Source organism: Saccostrea cucullata, unplaced genomic scaffold (assembly GCF_032062105.1).
Source record: "Saccostrea cucullata isolate Sc308-1 unplaced genomic scaffold, CSIRO_AGI_Scuc_v1 ctg91, whole genome shotgun sequence".
Lineage (NCBI taxonomy): Eukaryota > Metazoa > Mollusca > Bivalvia > Ostreida > Ostreidae > Saccostrea > Saccostrea cuccullata.
This window is the reverse complement of record NW_026930680.1, coordinates 3,097-26,552: the sequence shown is the minus strand read 5'-3', so window position 1 is coordinate 26,552 and position 23,456 is coordinate 3,097. Positions and strand designations below refer to the sequence as shown.

General features: G+C 32.0%; 3 protein-coding genes and 1 long non-coding RNA gene across 4 annotated transcripts; 3 read left to right on the top strand and 1 right to left on the bottom strand.

The window, feature by feature from the left end:
- Positions 1 to 1,005: 1,005 nt before the first annotated feature.
- On the top strand, positions 1,006 to 4,516 carry LOC134229586 (uncharacterized). Its single transcript, XR_009984208.1, has 3 exons — positions 1,006 to 1,208; positions 1,946 to 2,036; positions 4,133 to 4,516. It is a non-coding gene; the product is annotated as an uncharacterized LOC134229586 (long non-coding RNA).
- Positions 4,517 to 5,779: 1,263 nt separating this feature from the next.
- On the top strand, positions 5,780 to 8,111 carry LOC134229587 (homeobox protein Hox-C5a-like). The gene is made up of 3 exons (XM_062711337.1): positions 5,780 to 6,261; positions 6,802 to 7,036; positions 7,952 to 8,111. Exons 1-3 carry the CDS (start codon positions 5,916 to 5,918, stop codon positions 8,109 to 8,111), a joined length of 741 nt encoding a protein of 246 aa, XP_062567321.1. The 5' UTR covers positions 5,780 to 5,915.
- A 668-nt stretch (positions 8,112 to 8,779) lies between these two features.
- LOC134229594 (alpha-crystallin A chain-like) lies at positions 8,780 to 9,610 on the top strand. The gene has a single exon (XM_062711343.1). It carries the CDS (start codon positions 8,850 to 8,852, stop codon positions 9,444 to 9,446), a length of 597 nt encoding a protein of 198 aa, XP_062567327.1. The 5' UTR covers positions 8,780 to 8,849; the 3' UTR covers positions 9,447 to 9,610.
- Positions 9,611 to 17,140: 7,530 nt separating this feature from the next.
- LOC134229602 (vesicle transport protein GOT1B-like) lies at positions 17,141 to 18,779 on the bottom strand. Its single transcript, XM_062711352.1, has 4 exons — positions 18,625 to 18,779; positions 18,329 to 18,420; positions 17,437 to 17,613; positions 17,141 to 17,227 (listed from the first exon to the last, which is right to left on the bottom strand). The coding sequence occupies exons 1-4, from the start codon at positions 18,647 to 18,649 to the stop codon at positions 17,141 to 17,143; spliced, it is 381 nt and encodes a 126-aa protein (XP_062567336.1). The 5' UTR covers positions 18,650 to 18,779.
- Positions 18,780 to 23,456: the final 4,677 nt, after the last annotated feature.

Below are 23,456 nucleotides of genomic sequence, written 5' to 3'. Positions count from 1 at the left end.
GTGGGTTTAATATATAAGATAAATACCGGTACTAATATGGTAAATTTACTGAAATATATATTGACATGGAATGCAAAACGATTAAAGCCACTTCTATAAATAATTTTGTTTTCAAAGAGATGACGAGCTTTTGTGAATATTTTTTTTAAATGAAGAACTGTTTTGTTCATTCCAATACAAATAGAAGATTTTATTTCTAACTCAAAATATCGTGAAACATCGTATCGTGGCTCAAATATCATGATACCTTTCGATATTTTTTTAAAATTTGTGTGACTTGTGCGTTATATAAGAAAAATCCGTAACATCAAGTGGTTGTGCGTTCCAGTCCTAAACGATTATAGCGATGAACGAATACTTAGTTGAGCAATACAATGGGGAGGGGGAGACAAATTCAAAACTCCTATTTGGTCTGAAACTCCGTGAAATAAATCTACAACCGTATTCATTCCGTGCCCTCCCCCTACTCCCCTAATGGTACGCGTATGGCGTCTTACGGGTATTAAGTAATACCATGCATCTTTCGACCACTTGAAACGATAGGTCGTTCTGTAAAGAAGTATATAAACCCCTCCCCTCGATTTTTCAGATTTTTGCCCTTCCACCCCCCACCCCTGCATTTTGGAAAATACAGACCTTTCCTAAGTTGGTCGAGGAGAATATAGCAACCTAGTTTCTTAAACGAATTTTGAGTTGGGATTTTTGTTCATCTCTCTATGAGATTTTTTAGGCATATAAATAATCAAAAATCCCAACCCCAGGCGTAAAAAAAATCCTGTGTTATTTACCTGATTGTGTAATACATATATCCAAAGAAATACATATTCTATGTTTTAAATTATTAATCATTTAATGATAATTAAAATCAAAATTCTTTGTGTCCCACGGCATCTTTCTAAAAATCCTGTGAAGTTCCTGGTATGTGAAAAGTTAACACATCCCTATCTGGTGTTACTTGCCGACAGATGTCACTGCTAAATTTAGCACTTCACAGGAGTAATTAAAGTAATTATAATCAAGTTGAAAGTAACTATCATAGATTATCTTTAATTAATGTAATTTAATATAATTATAGTCATTGACTTTATTCACTTTTTGTAAACAATTTAATAATTGTGCATAAAGAATTCCGAAATGATATTAATTTTTATTCACTATAGAAGCCCTAGCATTCCGGGATAAATTTTACAGGAGAAAAAAGTGAAGAGGTATGTATTAGCGAGAAAGCGCGCTCAGCCAAAATTACATTATATATTCATATAAAGATGTATACCTAATCAAATTTACCATTTATTATAAGCATACCACTTGAAATTGATACAGTTGATGGAATTTAACTCGAAAATTCAGATTCTATGAATAAGTTTTTTAAAAAAGTTAAAAATCAGATTTAACCTTTAATCGCAACAAATGTTATGTTTATAATATACAAATATAATGCATAGTGCTTTATTTCGAAGTTTTAAAACTATGCTAGATGCAATAGTTTACAATGAAAATAGATTACGCTGTATCTGGGAATTGTCATAAGGATTCAAGACATAATTGTCAGAAAACACGGTTAAAATCGATCGATGTAGATCTATGGCACGCAAAATTCACAAAAATGAGATAAACATAATTTCACAGTCGATAAACTAGGTGATGGGAAAGAGGGGGGTGGGTGGGCACATGTAACTACAGTGTATACATATATTTCATAGGGACGCGGCAAGGTTCACCAGTACAAAGAATATCTTACCTGTACAAATGAAAATGAATATTTTAAATATGTTAAATTTTAATTTTGATGGGATTTGTATAATTTGTTATTTGATATATTAAAATATTCAGTATATTTTGGTATTTGATATACATGTAAATATATTCAGATGGAATTTGTGTATTTTTGATATTTGATATATATAAATAAGATTAGTATATTTTTGATTTTTGATATATTCAGATGGGATTAGTGAAGACACTGATTACAACCAGTCACCCTCCTTCTGATATTCACACACCGAATGAAAAATGGGCCAGGCAACTCAACCAAGGTAAAATTATAATTTTTTTTATATTAAATGCATTCTTTTTTTTGATTGACAGGAATATTATTTTAACGTGTCAGGGTTTCAATGGGTTCAATATCTTGTTCTTTATTACAGAAAATCCTTTTACTAGTAAATTAAAATAAAATCGATTTTGTGTGTTGTTCTAAAATATGTTTGTTAATATACACGTACAGCCATCTATAGTTGATTTTTTTTCTGTTTACATTTTTTTCACACACACACAAACCAATACACACGATCCATATTTTATTATACTATACTTTCATGTAAATTAGTTGAATCTGATTGGTCGACAAACATTTGTTAAAAACACTATTACCCGCTGAATAATGAAACACAAAAAGTAGCGACTGCGCAGAATTTATGCGCACGCGGTTCACTGTAATATGAATTTGTATGAAATATTCAGTTTAATATAATAAATATTGCATGTAATTGAGTGTAACATTGAAAATTTTCACCCCCTCGAAAACCATTGTAAACCTCGGCAGCGCCTCGGTTTTCTTGGGGTGAAAATTTTCAATTGTTACACTCAAAGTTCTACATGCAATATTTATATAATAAATGTTACACTCAACTACATGCAATATTTTTATACTATTTTATTAAAAAATGTACTGGTATACTTAATACCACTTGTATTTCCATATCAACAATGAATGTGAAAAGGCATCCAACGGATATGTATTGAAGTATTCTTTTACTATGTATACGTACCACATATAGGTGTGCAACATATGTAATATTAAGCAGAGGGTAAAAGCAAGGTTTTTCCTATATTTGATGGAAACATGTGGAAATCGTGACATCAATAGTTTCCATATATAAATGTAGTTTTCTTTTACGGAAACCACTAAATGGTTTCAACATAGATTCCCAACATGAAAATAAGCAACCTAGCTGTAGTTATATTTCCCAAAATAAAACGTACACACTAGAAGGAAACAGTCAACCTGTGGTTTCCATCATGTTTCTCAGATGGGTAACTATGAAAATATACATTACTGTACTAAATTCCACCACTTAACATTTTATGAAACTTGGTTAACACTTACTTCCCCGATGATACCCAGTTTGGAAACATTTAATACCCCCCCCCCCCCGAAAAAAAAAGTTGACTATATTATACTTTTCATAGAACTGCCAGACGTGTAAGCCTGTATTAGAAAATTGATTCTGTGGCCTTAAACACAAATTAATTGAATTTTTACATTGGAATATCAGTAAAACTTATATTTATGATATGGAATGGAGAATTGCAACTTTTTATAAATATCTATCATAATTGATATGTACAGTGATGCGATAAAAATCTGTCACTGCGCAACTCTCCTAACTTGCCACAGGTTGGGGACACGTGTCGCGAAGACACCTGCTACTGTTTGTATTTTTTTTATATTCCATGTGATTTGAGAGGTTTTTATTCTTAAAGAGAACAATGGACAGTCCTCAGGCATGTATATATGTATACATACGCTTTGCCTCCACAATCTCAGTGTGAATTTGGGTGGCTATCCCTGATCATCGATTGAAAAAAAAATAGTTTTAATTAAAACAAGATAAAATATTGATAAATGGGCTGTATTTTACTATTGAATTCAATCTTTAGATGTTTAAATAAAAAGATAATAGGATAATGTTTAAATTTTCATTAGTGATTGAAACGAAAAAAAATCTAACAGTTAATATAGAATTTTTATACCTTTCTTTTAGTTTAGTATATTTAATAATGAATATCTTATTTCTAATTTTTGTTGTTTTCTTTTTAAATAAATTTACGTGAATATTAAAAACATGATAATAAATACGCATGTAATTGTCTATAGTATGGTAAAATTAAAAATATGAAAAAAAGAACCCGAATCTTCTTCGTCTGACATCAATGTAAAGTAAAATTATTGAAAACGAAAAAAAAAAGAATGTATTAATCATATTACCCCTAACTGCAAGCAATATTCTGTGAAATTCCTCGGCCTCTACAATGTACTGCTTATATGCACAGGTTTTTGAAGTGCATCATTCTTTGTTACACGAAAATATCGCAGTGTAATATTCATGCAAGACCTTTTTCTTCTAAGATGAACCAGACAGCGGACAACTAAAGGATCTGATTGGTGTAGCAGTCGGGGTTTATTTCCTCATCTTCATCGTAGTCATCGTCACCATCTTCTATCGACGACGAAGGCGACGACCATCTTTTGAATGATCATTTATATTTAATCATCTCACCATAACCGTCGCCACCATTTTTAAACGAGGACAAAGACGAGGGCTATATCCAGTGATAAACATACATTGGTTTCATCATTATCACAGCACCGTCATTTTCCATATTAGTGCCGCATTAAACCGAGGACAAGACTGGTCCAGGAGTGAGTGGCTATTTTCATGTGGTTTCCATTGACCGTCATAAACTGTTACAAATGAGATTATTGAAGGAACATATTTGTGTTCAAAAATTCCACAGCATGTCAAACATATCAAAACTATTTTTTAAATTTATTTTCATTTGTATTGTAAAATTATCTATTGATATTATATAATTGTTATTGCATATTTTAAATTTGTATTCAATATTTTTTTTTCATTTATATTATATAATTATACTGACTATTGTTTTTCATCATTAATCATTCGTATTCTATAATTTTCCAATTTTTTTGGTATATTTTTTCATTGAATTGTATGATTTTTTTTATTTCTATTTTTATTATATAATTGTCAATTTTGTACAACAAAATTTTCAACTTGCATTATTTTACTTTTTATGTGTTTTCAATAATTTACATTTGTATTATGCATCATAAGTTCTTGTACATGTTGTATAATAATTCACGATTTTCTTTTATTATTTAACTTTGAAATTCCATTTTTATTGTACAATATTCTATTTTTATTCTAGAATTTATCGTTTGTAGTTAATAATTTCCCGTTTCGATTTTATAATTCATTGATTTTTATTTTCCATTACATAATTTCTCAGATAGGAAAAACAACAAATGAAAAATTGTAGAATGCAAATAGAAAAATATATGCACATGAAATATAACACAATGTAAATCAATAATTTTTACATTACAAATGGAAAAGATTGGATATTGTATGATTTGACATGTCATAATATATCACTGCAGTGCTTTTTGAATAAAAAAAATATTTAAACTCTAAATATGTTTTCTTCAGATGTTTTGAATATGACCAGTTCAGATTTGTGGTCACACAAATGTGTATCATTATTCAGAACGGATATTAGCTGTTTGTAAAGTTATGATATTCTTTTACCAATTTAAGAAGATCACGGAATTTAGCAATAAGCTGTATGGACGAAACCAGCTGCATATAGCTGTTCTGCTCATGTACCAATTAATATTGATGCTTGATCGTCCTAAAGATAACGATGATTGTAATTGATAAGGAAAACAATTAAATATTAATGTTTCAACGTAGATGGTTGACTATTTTCAGGACTTGAATAGCATAGCATAGTCCTTCATAAGTACATTGCTCGTTTCGTGTACCGGAAATTCTAGTAATCGAGATCTCCTCAGCGGAAATGAAATTCGTTTTCTTGGAGCGATCGCTGAATTCCGTGGCAACATTAACAATTACCATTTTTCGTGTAGAAAATCTCTTTATTTTAATTAAATGATCATCAAATTGAAATCTCTCGTTAATTGGTTCGTTTGTTTAAGGAACGAAGCAGCTGTTCTCTCGGCGATGATAATTCTATGTATAGTCGACAGATTTTGCATTCTCACAAATTAGTGATTGGAGAGAAAAACGAGAAGGTCACGATATAACGGGGTCCTAATTAATCATCTTATAATTGGGACTGTCTTTGCTGAAAAATCCCCAGTCGCCATGGAGGGGCAAAATGACACAGACTGCAAAAATCTTGATCTAAGCAATGAGGGTATTTTTTCAAGTATGTATTCATCAACCTTTCCATCGTTTGGGGGAGAATTTTCGGCATTTCAGAATTGGAGGAATTGTTTTAAACGAAACAGCGATGAATTCCAAAGAACTTTGGAAGATTTAAAAAACAGAGGATGGTGGGACACAGGGTATCGTCTGACAAAATCCGAAAATGTTTCAAACAACTTGGAAGACAATTTTTCTAAAAGTGAAAGTAAAATGACTAAAGGGATCGAAACGACTTCTCTTGGACACTGTTTGCCTGCATTTGCACCCGTGTTTGCTGGACTAAGTAAGTTAGTATAAGATTAAAGGTTAACTACAAAACTAAGGAAGAATGTGAGGAATAGCGCTTGTTTAGCACTTAGTAAGTCATGCTTTCGTATATTGCTTTTGGAATAGTTTACAGAAAAGAAGAACGATGTTAAAGTGTCTTGTACTTATAACTACACTGTACATACAATCTTGTAAGCGTAAGAAAAGGGACTAGAAGACATGGAAGAAATCAACAAAACAAAAGCAAAGGCGGTACAGCATATAACATATGTTAACCATTGCTTTAGTGTAAATTAGAATTTTTGTTTTTTGTACTCATATTAACTAAAAGTGACCTGCACACTCAGATTAATACAAACGATACAAAGGAATGCACAAATACACTGTATGTTTCTGGATATATAGTAATGAAATAGGACGCAACTGCTATTTTTTGCATATTTAAAAGAAAGTCAGCCTTTTATATGTTTAACTTCTCACCCTTAGTCTTGTAATTCATAAAAAACGGTATAAATTTATCAATTACCAATTTACTATCATATCTAATTCTTTGTAGTGCACAGACGAAGGAGACGAGAGAACAGACCCAGACGACAAAGAACGACGTTCTCTAGCGAGCAGACGGTCAAACTGGAAATCGAGTACAGTCGCACCGAATACATCACTCGCTCGAGACGGTATGAACTAGCGGAAATACTCTGTCTCACAGAAAACCAGATCAAAATTTGGTTCCAAAACAGACGAGCAAAAGAAAAAAGGATAGAGAAAGCTCACATGGACCACCATCTGAGGTACAAAAAATTGATACATGTAATACTCGCAGTAAGAGCATATGTATGTTTTATCCTATGTAACTTTATATCCTATAGCTTTTATATATACTTGGAGATAAAAATATCCGATTGCTTTGTAAAACAATTTAATTATAACAAGAGGCCCATGGGCCACATCGCTCACCTGAGTAAATTGGGTGATGCAGTTCTTGACCAGATTTCCCCTTTGTTATACCTATTGTGGCCCCCTACCATCCCTCCCCTGTCATGATTTTAATACTTTAGAATGGACACTACCCCGGAATGCTCCCACATAAGTTACAGCTTTCCTGGCCCGGTGGTTTTTGAGAAGATTCCTAAAAGATTTGTTCTATATATTTTTATGTAAAACTTGGATTCCGTATTGTGGCCCCGCCCTACCCCCGGGGGTCATGATTTTAACAATTTAATATCTACACTACCCAAGGAAGCTTCGACATAAGTTTCAGCTTTCCTGGCCCAGTGGTTTTTGAGAAGAAGATTTTTTAATGACCCCACCCTATTTTTGTCTTTTCTTGATTATCTCTCCTTGTGAGGGGACTTGACCCTTCATTTTAACAATGTAAACTCCCCTTCACCCAAGGATGCTTTGTAATAAGTTTGGTTAAAATTGGCCCATTGGTTCTTGAGAAGAAGTCGAAAGTGTGAAAAGTTTACAGACGGACGGACGGACAACGGACAAAATGTGATCAGAAATCTCACTTGAGCCTTCGGCGTAGGTGAGCTAAAAACTATTATACAGCCTTTCCTTTAATATCACATGACATTAATGGCAGTATACATTACTGTTAACAAAGAGATACAGCATTAACAACTTTCAGTGTATTTCTTTGTAAAACTTTTTCACTTAATTAAAATTACTCTACAATTTACAAGCATCATTTTTTTTTACAGAAGTCTAAGCATCAGTGGACAAACAGCTAGTACATTTATCTCTAAGTGTTCCAGTGGTAGTCTTTGTGAAAGAAACACGTGCGCCTGGACGAGTGTCCGCATTTTAAACCAAAAATGGACTGTAACACAGCAAACATTACATGTACTAAATGGCTATTAATACCTATGTGCTTATCTGAATTCTAAGTGTACACAGTCTTTATGGATTCATTTAATAAAACTGTATTAGAGTAACTGCATTTTATCATAAAAAAGACGATTATAGATTTTGTATATGCACGTTTCATACACTAGAATGTCTTAGTTTTTAGCGAACAATGTATGAAATCATGATAACTAATAAAACACATTCGAAGAAATTCCGAAATTTTTAAAAGAAATTTTAATTATGATAAACTATAAATTGAATACATGTAAAATCTGAAGTCCATGTACCTGTTGCTTTCATAGTGAAAATTTTAAATCATTCCGGTATTCATTACAAAAAAAAAAAAAAAATAAATCCAAGAAATACATTCAAAATTGCAAATAAAACAGTTATTCAATCTTCATGCCTTAATCTAATAAACGTCCCCCCCCCCCCCCCCCGCCCAGTTTAACATGTCCCTTTTCTTGTCGGGTGTTGACGACCGACTCATTGTACAAACATGTTTCTCTAATAACTTCCAAATTACGTGATGAATTCTTGCACAATTGTATCATTACTAAAATACGATCCTTCGATTCTGGAACTTGCGCAGCATTTCTGAACGTTTAATGTTTGTTTTATTTATAGATAGATTCTCGCAAGAACCGGAATACATAGTAACCTGCGCGTGTATAAAAACCTGCCAACTCTCATAGATACAGAGGCAGAATCGGAAGCGTTCAGAATCGATAAGTTGTTACCGAAAAAATCATGTCTCGCTTAGTTCCAGTGGATTATTTTGATTGGGGATTTTTTGATAGACAAAAGTCACTTTTTCCAAAGTTCAAAGGCATTTTTAATGAAAGTTTTGAGGATTTTGATAAGGAATTGGAACAGATCAGAAAAGAGATGTTTCAGTTGACCCCTCTGGACTTTGGTGCTGGGTTTGACAAAGACCCTTTTGGTAAAGACTTTTTTGGGAAGGATAAGGACTTCTTTGGAAAGGATCCTTTTGCAGGGTTTGGTTCAAGCATGTTAAAAGTAGAGAAACCTTTCATTGAAGATATTTCCGGAAATAAGAAATTGAATCTGAAATTCGACTGTAGTCAGTTTAAACCGGAAGAAATCACGGTAAAGACTGTGGACCGGAACTTAACAGTACAAGCTAAACACGTGGAGGAATCACCTGGGAAGAAAATCCACAGAGAATTCACCAAGTCCTACACACTTCCGGAAAACATTGACCCCATGAAGGTCACTTCCACGTTGTCCGGAGATGGCGTCCTATGTATTGAAGCACCTGCCCCCAAGAGTGTGGAGGTTCGCAACGAAAGAATCATTCCCATTGAAAAATTGGCAATCAAGTAATAACATTTCTTTGTAATGAACATTGAGAGAACTGAGGCAATTGATTTAAAGTTTGTGATATTTTTACTAGGCAGTTATACAGGATATTCATGTTTACATTGTCATATAATTAAAAAGATTCAAATTAAATGATCTCCTGATTAAACAAATTCATAGACCGCAAATGTGTCATATTTTGGAAACAGCTAATCTACACTCAGATGGTGGAAATCGGGATATTTAGCCACAAGGTATCATCTGTCAAAAGTATTTTTTTTCAATATCTGGTAATCTCTCTCCTACGATATAAATACCATGTATTAGTATGCGTTGTACATATGCTCCTTTTTATCTTAATTATGGATCTAATCTGACAGCACAGAATAAACATAAACATCACTGATCTCCCCATCTTTCTATGTTATCAGGAATAAATATTTCCTGAAATCTTTCATGACTGTATTCCCCGTCTGCCTTGATACTAATCAATGGCTCAGACATCCAGAAGGACGGAGCAATGTTGCTGAAGGTCACTTACCACAAACTTAGGTGTCACTGCCCTTACCCTTCTCTCCTACAGCGAAAGAGAAAGTGAGAATTTCGATCTCTACTGTAAAAAAGGTTGTTGGAAACGCAGTGTTTCATGCCAGGCGCGGATCTAAAAATTTTTCCAGGGGGAGTCCACCACAGTCCAAAAAAAAAAAAATCCAAGCCAAAATTTCTTCGCAAGCAAAAAAAAATAAAAAATAAAAAAATAAAATAAAATTTAAAAAAACCCGTTAACTCGTCCAAACGTAAAAAAACCTTTTTTTTTTTGGTTGTTGCTTCAAACCTTTGACTTTTCAATTTAATACAAATTCGCGTTCACGAGGGGGGTTTGCGTTTTCCAAGGGGCTCCAAGGTCACTTCTTTCTTGCTTTAGTATATAAATTTAATAACTTGCAGTGTTTCATGTAATTATAGAGTCAGATGTCATGTAAACGTCCCTACGTTTTTAGCAAGAACTTGTCATTGAATTAATTCAATAATTTTCTCACATTGAAAAGAGAGGATTGTTTTCCGTGCGTAATTCTTCTGCAAATCGCCAGAACTTACATGTACCGATAACACAATTGTTGGTGTAATTCTTGTTTGTTTGTTGTTTAATGTCCCTCTCGAGAAGTGATTCACTCATATGAAGACGCCACCACTTGCCGGTGGAGAGCTGCAAATTTTGACTTACTCAGGGCCATTCAGCGGTGAGGAATCTTTTTTCGTGCCAGCACCTACACGGGGCCTCGGTTTATACGGTCTCATACGAAGGACTGGTCACCACGTCCCACATTGGAAATAAATTCGAACACGCGACGTACGGATCATCTCCTTACTTCGAGAATCTAGAGCAAACGCTCTCACCACTGCGCCACTCAGTCGATCCTTAAGACGCGGGTTCGAACCCCACTGTGAAACGTGGGAACCGGTCCTTAGATGAGACCATATAAACCGAGGTTCCGCGTGTCGCAGTAGGTTACTGGCACGAAAAAGATCCCTCATTGCTCAATGGCCCTGAGTGCCGAGTATAGGACAAAATTTGTAGCTCTCCTACAGCAAGAGATGGCGTCTCCATATAAGTGAAAAATTCTCAAGAGGGACGTTAAACAATATACAATCAATCAATCTAACAGCGCTACGCGGGCGAAGTGCACTTCAGGAAAACATGCAGACCAAAAATAACAAAATAATGATAACTGTGATAAATTAAAACAATTTTTCGGTAGACAATGCACAGTTCTAAATGTAACCTTCACCATTCATTGTAGTGGCATACCTCGGAGAACATGGGGTGCTACAAGATAATACCAGTATAAAAATCATAACTTTAAAGATTTTTTTTTATTTTAAAAAATCATTATCATTAAAGCAAAATTTTATATCAGTTTTCACAGGTTTTAAACAAGAGGATGAAAATTGAAAAATTTAAGACAAAACAGAAAAATAAAAATATGTTAAGAACAATAACACAGAGCTTGGGCTGCTTTACATAAAATTTATAAAACTGTTTCACCAGTTTCCCTATAGCCCTGTAAAACAAGAACTCAAAAAAGACTTTTAATCATTTATTTAAGATATATTATTGACAAATATTTACAAACCATGTACATGTATCGGCATTTGTGGAGAGAATACTAAATCATTGAGGGGTACATTGTGTTCCATATTGCACAACAGCTTCTGAAAGGAAAGTTATACTGGTAACTGCAGATTGGGGCTTTAACAACACAGTACATCATGTACATTGACAACATTTTCATCAGTTTCATCATTAACATAAATTTTCATCAAACTACATGTAAAAGGGAACTTTGTGAATTTGGATTTTGAATAAGAAAAATTTAGCCAAAAAGAAAAAAAAAGAAAACCCAATCACCAAAATACCTTTGTTCAAGCCATGTCCTGCAAATGTAATTAAAAGAGATTTACTGCTTGAGACTAGTAGACTAAATTTCTTTTAAAAATCTTAATTAAAAAAATAAGTCATTCTCTTCTCTGTAATAGTGCATTGACACATAAATACATTGCCTAACTGCTGTAATTCCAACAGCTCTTATCACAAAACCTTTCATCTTTCATTATCTATGATAGTGCAAGCAAGTACCTCTGTCACATTGCATCTGAAGCTTATTACGATTTCTACCTTGAACACCAAAACAACAGCTGAGACTTATAATAGACATTTACAATGCCTGTGTTCCATCAAAGCTGATACATGCTTGGCATAGTATGTTGAAAAATCATAAATATATTTGTATTCCTAGTGTCACTATGTAAAATAGATTATGTTGCACTTTGGTAAACGTTTGAAGAAACAAATCACAGTGCCTTCCAAAAATTATATATTGATTGATACTTCAGTAAAACAGATTTATAAATATTACCATGATTACTGTACATGCACACAAAAATTTGTTGGCACCAGATTTGACATACTTGTACACATGAAAATGGTAAAATAAAATGGTAATAAATAAATTAAAGAATCTTGTGAACATGATCATTAAAATTGTACATGCAGAATGCCTTCACATTTCACTGACTGTCATAGTTGATAAAAATAAGAATTTCACTATACCATGGAATTGGATCCAGCTACCTTGTCTGCAGCCTACAAAGAAAAGTTTATAATGTACTGATACATTGTAAGTGTACCTGTGATGGGAAAACTGGGGTAGAAGTGTCAGCAACTTTGGCCCCAAAAAGTAGACTGTAAGACATTTTGGTTGGCAAAATTTTACATTTGTGCCTCCTTGGAGTCTCTGTCCCTGGCCACATTGACAGGTGCTTGTTACTGGACTTTGAATTCTATTTTAACAGTTCATTAATTTATTCAATTTCTAACCCCAAGTATGTATTCTTTTAGTTATTGAAATATAAACTATCTTAGATATTTTGAAAATGCTAAATGAAAGAAAGCCTTATTTCTATTCTACCTCATGTATGTGACAAGCAATCCTGGGAGTATTGCATATTAAGTCAAGATGGACAGATTGTTGTGTGAGACAGAGGGATGCACAGATAAATCAGATGATTAAGAAAACTTGAATCCCCCACCCCCATTTTAACTGGAGGGGAATTAATAATATCTTCTTTAATGTGGTGTCTGAAATTTGTAGTGGATAATGAAATAATCCTGCTTAATAAACACTTAATCAACCACAGAAAAAATAGAGGCAACAATGTAAAAAGACAGACACATTATTATAACTGAAGCCTTCTTATAAGCATCAAAGTAAGAATTAGCTCTAGAAACTGCTGATGCGGCTCTTATCTGTATAATGTTCACTCATCAACATTACTTATGTGTATCAGTTTTCTTTGAGGAAGCAATTTTCAGTATGTGTTTGCCAACAGTCAAATTCTTTTCAACATTAGTTTTTTTCTACATTAGTATGTATGAGAGAAGCCATTCCACATTGTTGTGCAGTTTTCCTATTATCGGTTGATAGAACTTCTTTGTTTGCCAAGATCTACAATAGCTGTGCATTCCATGCTTTTCTTTTAGTCTGAATAATAACAAGCAAAGTGGTTCATGCACTCTCCATTATTTCACATCACCACACATGCCTTAAAATGTGTCGGATGGTGAGCTCAGGCCTATAAAACATATGGTTGTTTTGGGAGGAGAGGGAAAAACAAGTTAATGCCAATTACTTCACGTCACATCAATCATAAGGAAATGAATATATATAATAATAGGAATGGGTATTTTCACAGAAAGAAATAATTTATAAATATATCATGCTGTCCAATGGATCAATCAGGCTACTTTCTGTAAAATACTCTAGCTGCTGCATAGAGCACGTTTTCAAGATTAAACATTAAAAAAATTTGGTTTTTATTTCCTACACAATTTAAAACAAGCCACAGAAAATTAAAACCTTTACCGGTAATTAAATATGAACCGCTCTTCGAAATCCATGTATCATACACATAAAACAAGTACTAGTATGTAATCAATTTAAAAGAAAGTTTTGATGCACTGAATTATGTATGGTAGTGTAGTCTACATTTGTACTTGTGAGCCAAGTTATACTGAAATCAGAAAAAAACCCGAAAGAGGAGTAGTGTTTTGAAAAATTGTTTAAGACATCTGACAAAGAGACAGCCAGACTGACAGATGGAAGATGGTCACCTTACTATCGCATATAAGCTCTTCACTGGTCTCTGTCCAGTAGAGCTAAACAGTAACTTTGATATATTCTTCACCCTTGATGCTCCTGCATTGCAACTGAACACCCCCCCCCCCAAAAAAAAAAACCCACTGTCCTGAAATTGACCCCCCCCCCCCCAAAAAAAAAAAAAAAAGTTGGGCCAACTTTGTTTTGTTTAAAATACTTTTTGTTTGTCCTCCCTGATTTCAGAATGCAAACTTTGGGTCAGTCTGTAGGAGGGCATTATTATTAATATTATTATTATTATTTTTTTGTAAAATGTTGAATTTTCAAAATCTATTTTTTGGAATTCTTAAAAAATAATTGTTTCCTGAGTTGGGCCATTTTCAGCCAGTTGGTCAGGAGAGAGCAATCAACCTACTGGTAATTTTTTAAGATAAGCCGGCCTATTATTGAGTTACTATAGATCACTATAACATTAATGTCTTTATATTGCTATACCTAGTAATTGAACAAATATGGAGGCATTTTTATGCCCCCAATTTTGTCAGTGGCATTAAAGCAATCTAAGGGTCTGTTGTCTATGAGAAAACAAGAGGCTCATGGGTTACATTGCTTACCTAAGTACATTGGCTTAAAAATTGTACAAATCAGTTCAGTATTGAGAAGTTTGCAGGGGTGGGAGTGGGGAGGGGGGTGGGGTGTAAACTACATAAGTATGCTTCCATATCAATATAGCAAAAAGCTTTGCTGTTCTTGAACAGAAGATTTTTAAGATTTTTTCCTTTGCATTCATTTCTAGAACTTTAATCTCCTATTGTGGCCCCTCCCTTGCCCCACAAGTCATCATTTAAACAAACTTATCTACACCACCTTCGGATACTACCATATGAATATGAGTAAAAGTTTTTCACTGAGCACAGGTGAGCTAAAAATGTCTTAAAGTACTTGGTTAGTTATTTGCAAGGAAATGACATGAAAATAAGTAAAATTGATTTTCAAAAATTTGTGACAGTGTGATATAACTGTCAAATTTCATTGAGTTATTCCTTTAACCATTTAACACAAAAACATGGCCATAAGTTTGATATACATTATTTTAATTTCTCCTTAAACTATATATTTCAAGCCTTGAAAATTACATTTTTCAAATTCAAATTTTTTTGTGAAAAAACCTGTGTTATTTTGGTAAAAAACTTTCTTATGTAGCTGGTAGTAAAAATAATCTTCAAATTTTTTGTATAATTTTTGTACGACCAGTTTTGATTTAATAGCGGAAAATTATTTCTCAATAAATAATTTTATCTGTAGGAATCTACAAATACACATTGTAAAAAAATACATGTATTGCTGTGAAAAAAAAATTAAGACTTTTAAAATTTGTTAAGAAATCATAAAACTTTGAGGTTAGACATTTATGTCTGGACAATTTAATAATTCATTCTGAATGATTATCATTAATGAGTATAATTTTGTTTAACATTTTTAGACAAGAAATATTGACTACTGGTTTTATATGTATTCAGTGAAAAAATCATGGAAATTTTATAGTGTTTAGCCCATATATGTATGCGTTATGCATTCCATACCACATAAAACCTTCATACGAATTCAAGTTAAATATGTTGTTTTTAATTTTATTTATTTTAGTGTAAAAATACATTTATGTTCAACTCTCCTGTGATACAATAATACTTATAGCTCTTTTACAAACCAAAAAATAAATACTTGACAACCAAAATTCCTTGTATTTCATTCACAAGTTTTTTTTTTCTTTCGTCCACATTAACTTCAAAATATCAAACATTAAACTCTATTTTTTAATTTATATCAAATCGCAAAAACTTTTTTTTTAAATCTTGGTTTTTGTTTTGATTAGAGGAAATGCAACCGACATTGTTTACAGTGACAGAAAGTTAAACGATTTGCTGCAATAGGATATTCATAAATTCAGATAATTTCAGAACTAGTAAATAATTCTTTTAAATTAAACTATACTTACTGTTTTTATTGTGTGTATATGAAAAAATATTCAAATAAAAAATAATTATCAAATCTTGCAAACATTTAAATTTACACATTGATTATCTGTGTATGCTGAAACAAATAGATAAACTGACAATGATTGTTCTAAAAAATTATGGAACAACATCGATTTTACATGTGAAAAGTGTTTGTGCCGATTGTTGTTTTATGAAGAAATATTTATATCGTAAATGCAAGGTAAATAATAAAGAATTTAATCTGTTATATAGTTGTCTAATGGCACTAAAGTGATCAGAATTAAACAAAAATGCTGCTCAAGAATACAATTTAATGTATATGAAATAAATAAACATTATCACTTTTTACGGAGTTTAATCGATTAATTAAAAAAATACTTATGTCATCACAACCAACCCACATATATCAACTTTTTTTTAATGATTTAATACAGAACAGTCGTTTTACTCCTTCCTTTTTGAAAATTTGAAATGGTTTTGAAATTGCAAGAGTTTCTCCCCCAGTGTGTTGTAAAAATGCACCACCTGACCCAACTACTTTTGAGTTTTGTCAGCCGTTATTTGAAAAATGTTTTTTGGTTCAATGTTTCAAATTAAAATTTATCAAATATTTGTGATAGATGTTGAAACTTTTGAATTTTTAATTTGTTAAATTTTATATATTTCAATGAAAAATGCATAAAATACTATAGCAGTGTTATGTGTTGCTCATTTTCTATATATTCGATCAATGCATACTATCTTTGCAAGATATATAACTTTATAACTAAACATATGTAAAAATAATTCCATCATGATAAAGAAAATTATTGTTCATGACCTACCTTGTGTATGTCATACGTTAAAGAAATCAAAAATAACGTCTAAAAATTATAAAGTCACTTTCCCCCCGAAATGCAAACAATCAATTTTTTACGCTTGCTCCCTAGCCTTTTGGGTGTTTGATATATAGAATTGTATACATTTTATCTTGTTGCACCAATGAATTTAATACTATATGAAACTTTTATCATGAAACATGTTTATAAGATTAATTATATAATGTTCTTAAAGAAAAAATTACTTACTGTGTGTGTATTATGGTAAATCTAGAATGGTGCCTATAATTGGAACTCTTCGTAAAAAGTTTACAGCTACGGGGAAAAATCCACTAAAAATGTAGAAAAATTCAATTTTTAACATTTTTCTTTTATATAAAAAAGTTTTTTAAAAAAATTTTCCAATTGGTATTTTTCTGTAAATCAAACAATCCATATAAAACTGTGAAGGACTAAAATTCTCTACTTACAGCAAATAAGTTAACAAATAATTCTCAGATCTGATATAAAGATACTGATTCATCTTTGATGTCAGTCTTACCTGAACAAAAGAAAGACCATACATCTCTACACACATTCCAATAACTGGCCACCCTAACAACACAATCAATATACCACCAACAAAGAAACTGGTAGCTTTTAATTTATGTCTTTGGAAAAAAAATCGGAAAGTTCTCTCTAATCCGATGACAAATGCTAGTCCACATATGAATAGTATCTGAAACAATAGAAAATACATGTATATAATGTTAATATTGTGTGTTTTCCGCAATAAATTATTAAGCATGGTGAATGACCATACATGGTGATATATATCATGATATATAGAATACGTTCTATCCTTATTCCTTATTAAATGATATTATTATCCTTCTGAACATTTTTCCTGCTTCAAATTTACCTGCTGCATTTACAAGCAGATCTCTGGATTATTCATAGTAAATGCACTGAATTTGATTTATCACCTGTGTTAATTTTGCTACATTATGAATACATGGAATGATTTCTTATGCAGAACCAGGTCCGTAGGACAATATCACTGTAACAATAGAATGTTCATCTACCCTCTGATTTGCTACATTGCAACTATATGGGATGTATTCTGTGGTGAGGGCTTGTCCCGAGACAAAGTTAGATTCTTCCCACTAATAGTGAGAGTGCAATGATTTGGATAGATTAGTATCAAGCCTGTCTGGAATATTTACTGATGGCTTGTTCGGGTCTTGATAATCCATTTGGGAAATTCAATCCCTTGTTATAGATTGGTCCAAACCTGTATATGAGACCATCAAGTTGGTATGTCAGTGTCACTGTATATATCTGTATATGTATCCAAACCATACTAAGCCGGCATAACTTTCAATTTCAGAGGAAAAGATGTAAAATTATTTATTTAAGAAAACACAACTTAGACTTGATTATCTTATTCTTACATTTCCTATTGCCAGCAATCCTTTGTCAAACAAAAACAAAACGCCCAGAAATAGGAAGGCGATACCAAAACCCGCCAAGCCAACTCCAATTTCTGTAGAGAAAAAAAACATAAAATGATATTTTTACAATGACGTAACAAAATTATATTCCTTACATTCCCAAATATTGAGATTTCTAATTTAACCACAATATTTGAAGAGTATCATATTAATAACTCTCTCTACCGGTGGAGGAAATTCGAATGAAATACAAAATAGAATTTCCCTGGGTTTGAAATAAAGGGAAAGCAACATACTTTGAAAATCTGTTACTTGATACATCGTGGATGTTTATCGATTTACGAACAAGACAAGAAACGGTTCTTGTGACATTTGGCTTAGCCAAAACTTGTCTCAAGCTGCTGTCTCGCTGTTTTCGCCACGACTCGGAACTATTTTTCCCCCTTCTAACACAAAAGAGTTCACAAAGTTGTGTAACTCGCACTTCAAATAATCACGATTTAGGAGATGACTTAATGCAGTATAAGTGGATTAATTATGTTGAAAAAACACTAATTGATTGTGGAATGTCTGAGTTATGGTTGCAACAGTTTTCTCCAAAGAAAATGTTGGTGTCAAAATTGGTAAAAACTAGATTAATTGATCAATTTAAGCAGAATTGGTATGCCTGTATTTTTGAGATGCCAAAAACCCTTAATTATAGGATATTTAAATTAGAACATTATTTTGAAAATTATTTGATATATTTACCAAAGGATTTGAGAAAAGCTTTATGTAAATTTAGATGTATGAATCACAGATTTCCTATTGAAAAAGGTCATTTTTCATGAGTTGATAGAGATGATCGTATTTGTGATCTTTGTTCCTCTAACAATTTAGGAGATGTCTTTAATTCCACTACCTTTTAGAATGTTCTTTTTTCAAGAGTGAACGAAAAAAACTTGTTCCAAATATTTTTTTATACTAACCCTAATGTTATCAAATTTCACGACTTATTAAATTGTAAGGATACTAAAGTTATTTCTGGGCTTGCCAAATTTTGTAAAATTTTATTGTCAGTAATACATGTAATATGTTAATATAAATACCAAAACTACTACTTAACAAATGTTATAAATACATACAGTTTTATTTTGTATAAGCAGGGGCCTTCTATACTTTATCATTTGAACTTTAAATGTGAATTGTACATGTAAATAACATTAGAACCACTCATTCTTTCATGCATTCTTGTTTATTTGTAAAAAAGTTGTATTATTTGTATTCATATACCCCAGTTGGGGTCTTTGTCTTAAATAAAAACTTGAAACTTGAAACTTGAATTCCACTACCTTTTAGAATGTGTTTTTTAAGAGAGAACGAAAAAAACTTGTTCCAAATATTTTTTATGCTAACCCTAGAGTTATCAAATTTCACGACTTCTTAAATTGTAAGGATACTAAGGTCATTTTTGGACTTGCCAAATTTTGTAAAATTTTATTGTCAGTAATAAATTGATAATTTTATAGCAAAACTACTGTGTAACAAATGTAATAATACATATAGTTTTAATTTGTATAAGCATACTTTAATGTTTTAAGGTATATATGTGCATTGTAAATAACTTCAGTGCCAGTCATTCATTCATGCATTCTTGTATATATGTTAAAATATTGTTTTATTTGTATTCATATACCCCAGTTGGGGTCTTTAAAAACTTAAACTTAAAAAACAAATATTGAAAGTGTGTGTATACTTACCCAAATGCTATCAAAGTTTATGACCCGAAAAGTAAAAAATATCATTACAAGATTGAAAAAAGTCAATTTCGATCCATGGAAATTTCTTGAATCCTTTTACATGCAATCTTTAAAAGAATTCACAAGGTGAATACTTAATTCTCTCTATCTATTTTTTCTTTATCTTTATCGTTATCACCTTTTTCCTAAATTGAATTGAACTACGCAACGTAATATAGGAAAATTGAATTTATCATATGACTGGAAAATTTACACTAATAGGCACTCCCCATCTCAAATGTTAAAAATTATGCATCTAGTATACTTAAATGTTAATAGTATAATATTTTTTCCCTAACAATTAAGATGGGGAGTGACTATGATTTAAAAGTTTTCGAATTTGTATCGCACGTCGAAAACTAAATCTACCTCATTAAATTTTTCATATAATTCTGTAAATCTGTAATTATTCTTCTTTTATTTCCGGGGGAAGATCATTAGAATGTAACCAAAAAAAGTCTATTTAAAAAAAACTAACAAACCAGGGTGGCTCTCCCGACACATTTTTTTTTTCGGAGGAAGGATACATATTTCATAGTCATAAAAGCTCACTTATTAATACTTCAGTCGTATTTTTTAAAATTCATTAACATATCCATAAATCAAATATCTCGAATTGCATTATCCATAATACAATGATAATCAAAGTTGGTAATTCTTAAAAATATAATGTTCTAGCAGAGTATTAAGGTCTCATAAGAATGAATTCAAATATTAAATTTAATGATTTCTGAAACTTGTACACATGCATTTTTATATGCCCGTAGGAAGAATTGTTTTTCCGTTTGAACCAGAAAAAAATGCCTTGCAAAGAATAAATTGAAAACAACCATAATATGTAGCCACATCATTTTATATTTTTTGTCGTAAAATTTTATTAGAAATGCTACTGGGTTTGGGTTGGGGTTTGTCATTGCTCCCCTTTGCTTTACATATTCAAGGATTGTTCTTTCTATTACAAATTCAATTTAGTTCTTTTTTTTTTAATATTCACCGGTGTTCAGCCAAAACACACTAACGCACCATTTATGTTCTAGACTTAAAAGACTGACATCTAGTAGTCATAAGATTATGATAGATCTTTAGAATATCATAAGATACGGGACTGTTTCGAAGCAGCTATGACGTAGCAATACACAAATTTTCGGTCTTAAGGCAGATCTAAAGCATAAGATAGTTTTGTGAAATGGACCCAGAAATGTTCTCCACTATTCTGGCTCTACTGCAACTTAATTAAAGAAAAATTCATATTGCTAATTCAAATAGGTGAATAGAATTCAATAAGCACTGTAAAAACATACATGTAAATAACTTTCACAAAAGTATGCGTTAATTTTCCTCTCCTGGAATTCCACACTTTACTGGAAGGATCAGAATTGTCTGTGATTACTTTAGAAACAATGGGGCATTTCAAGATAGAGCATAACAAGCTGCGATAAATAGAGAAGAAAATTGCCACGTCTTGAACATATAATGGTAGACCTCATTTGAGACTTTTTTATGGTTTCCCTACCAAAGTAATTATAATAGAACTTTCAGAACAGGGAGTGGGTTAAGACTAAGATTGGGAAGAGAATCGGAAACGTACTAAGTCTTCCTCGCATAGATTCCTTTACTTATATCGAACGACTCCATTTTTGAATGAAGACAGGTCTATTTGAAATAGCTTCAAGGTTAAAGCCACCAATAAAATGAACTTTTTTCCTAGATTTAATTACTACAAATTTTGGTTCTATTGATCAGAGCATTTCTTCAGATCTAGACATCATTTTCATTGGCTTTTTTAAAGGCATGGCGCGTGACTTTTTCAAAGGGAATTAAAATTCACATACGACAATGTGGGTTAGTTCGCTTGCAACATTTTATTTACTAGTACATGTATGTTCCTCTCTGAAGAACGTAGAAAGCATGAACACAACTAACGTCCAATAACTTCTTTTTGCACATCTACTATAAAGCACATGATTTCTATCGCATTTGAAAAAGAACAGTGTAACCTAAATGAAAACATGAAGGGGATTTACCATAGTTTTCTATTTTCCCCTGATGATTGTAAACATTGAATAGAAGTGGAAAAATGAATTTGAAATAAAAGAACTATATTTTTGGCGAGGCTGTGGCGAATGAAATGATCATACATGTATTTTATGCTTCTTAAATTACTACAGAATGAAACATATGGAGATAACAAAAGTATTCAAGATCAACAGTCCATAAAACAATACAAAATAGGAGCAGAGCAAACACGTACCTCCAAAACATCAGAGGTGGGATCCAAGTGCCATGGAGGAGTGAGCATCTCCAGCCGACCTGTCACAGCCGCCGTGTGCTCCTTGTCATGATCGGGAAATAACGGAAAAATCCATCGTCAATTCAGTGTATAAATATTGGACTAACAGTAAGATGAAAAACGTCAGTCAGCATTTGACTCAATGATAAATTGTATTTGCAGATAAGGTCAGTAGTTGTATCGACAATAGAACTTACGAATGACTTTAAACGAGACTGCTGATATTCTTGTCTCATCAACTTATTTGTCAATAATTTACCTCGTTTTAAAAATTAAACAGGCTTATTTGAGTAATTTTATTGAATAATAATGAAGCATGAGCGTACTCCTCGGTAAAAATTTAACATCAAAAATGAAATTTCTATCTTCAAAAAAGTTCTATCAATAATTAATTGCATAATTTAAATCAGTGGTTGCGCTCTCATGCGAAATGTTAAAGATATAGCTTTAAAATGACTGATTTTAAAAACTTATTCAGGATATCTGTAAAATGACAAAATTCATGAAGTTATAATGAATTGAAAATCATATCTTTTTTAGATTGATTTCCAAACACCTATAGGACCTAAATGCATTTGATGCATTTTCATCACAATTTAAGGAGTTTTACTTAAAAAAAAATCACAGGGCCAAAAAAAAATGCCCCAAGAGAACTTTGTTCATTCTACTTACAATGTACTAAATCTGAACCAAAGTATCTCTAAGCTAATCGTTGCCTGGTTGAATGGTAATTCCCTAACCTTGATAATTATTTCACACAATTCCAATTATTGGGTTAAGTGCCTAAGCAAGCTTTGCTTTTCACCTCTGATAAGAGAGCCTGTGTGTCAGGTAGTTCTAATAAATAATTGTTATCATTGGTTTAAAATTGCTACGTACTAATTTTCATTTTATAAAAAGCTACATGTATATTGAGTACGAGATGTTAAAAAAATGGAGCATTTGAATTTATATATTATGTAAAAAGAATGTTAGATACAGAATTGTTAATACCAAATTACTTGATAATTAATAATAAAAAGTACACTGCAACCGATGTCCCTTTATTTCCTTTTTTATT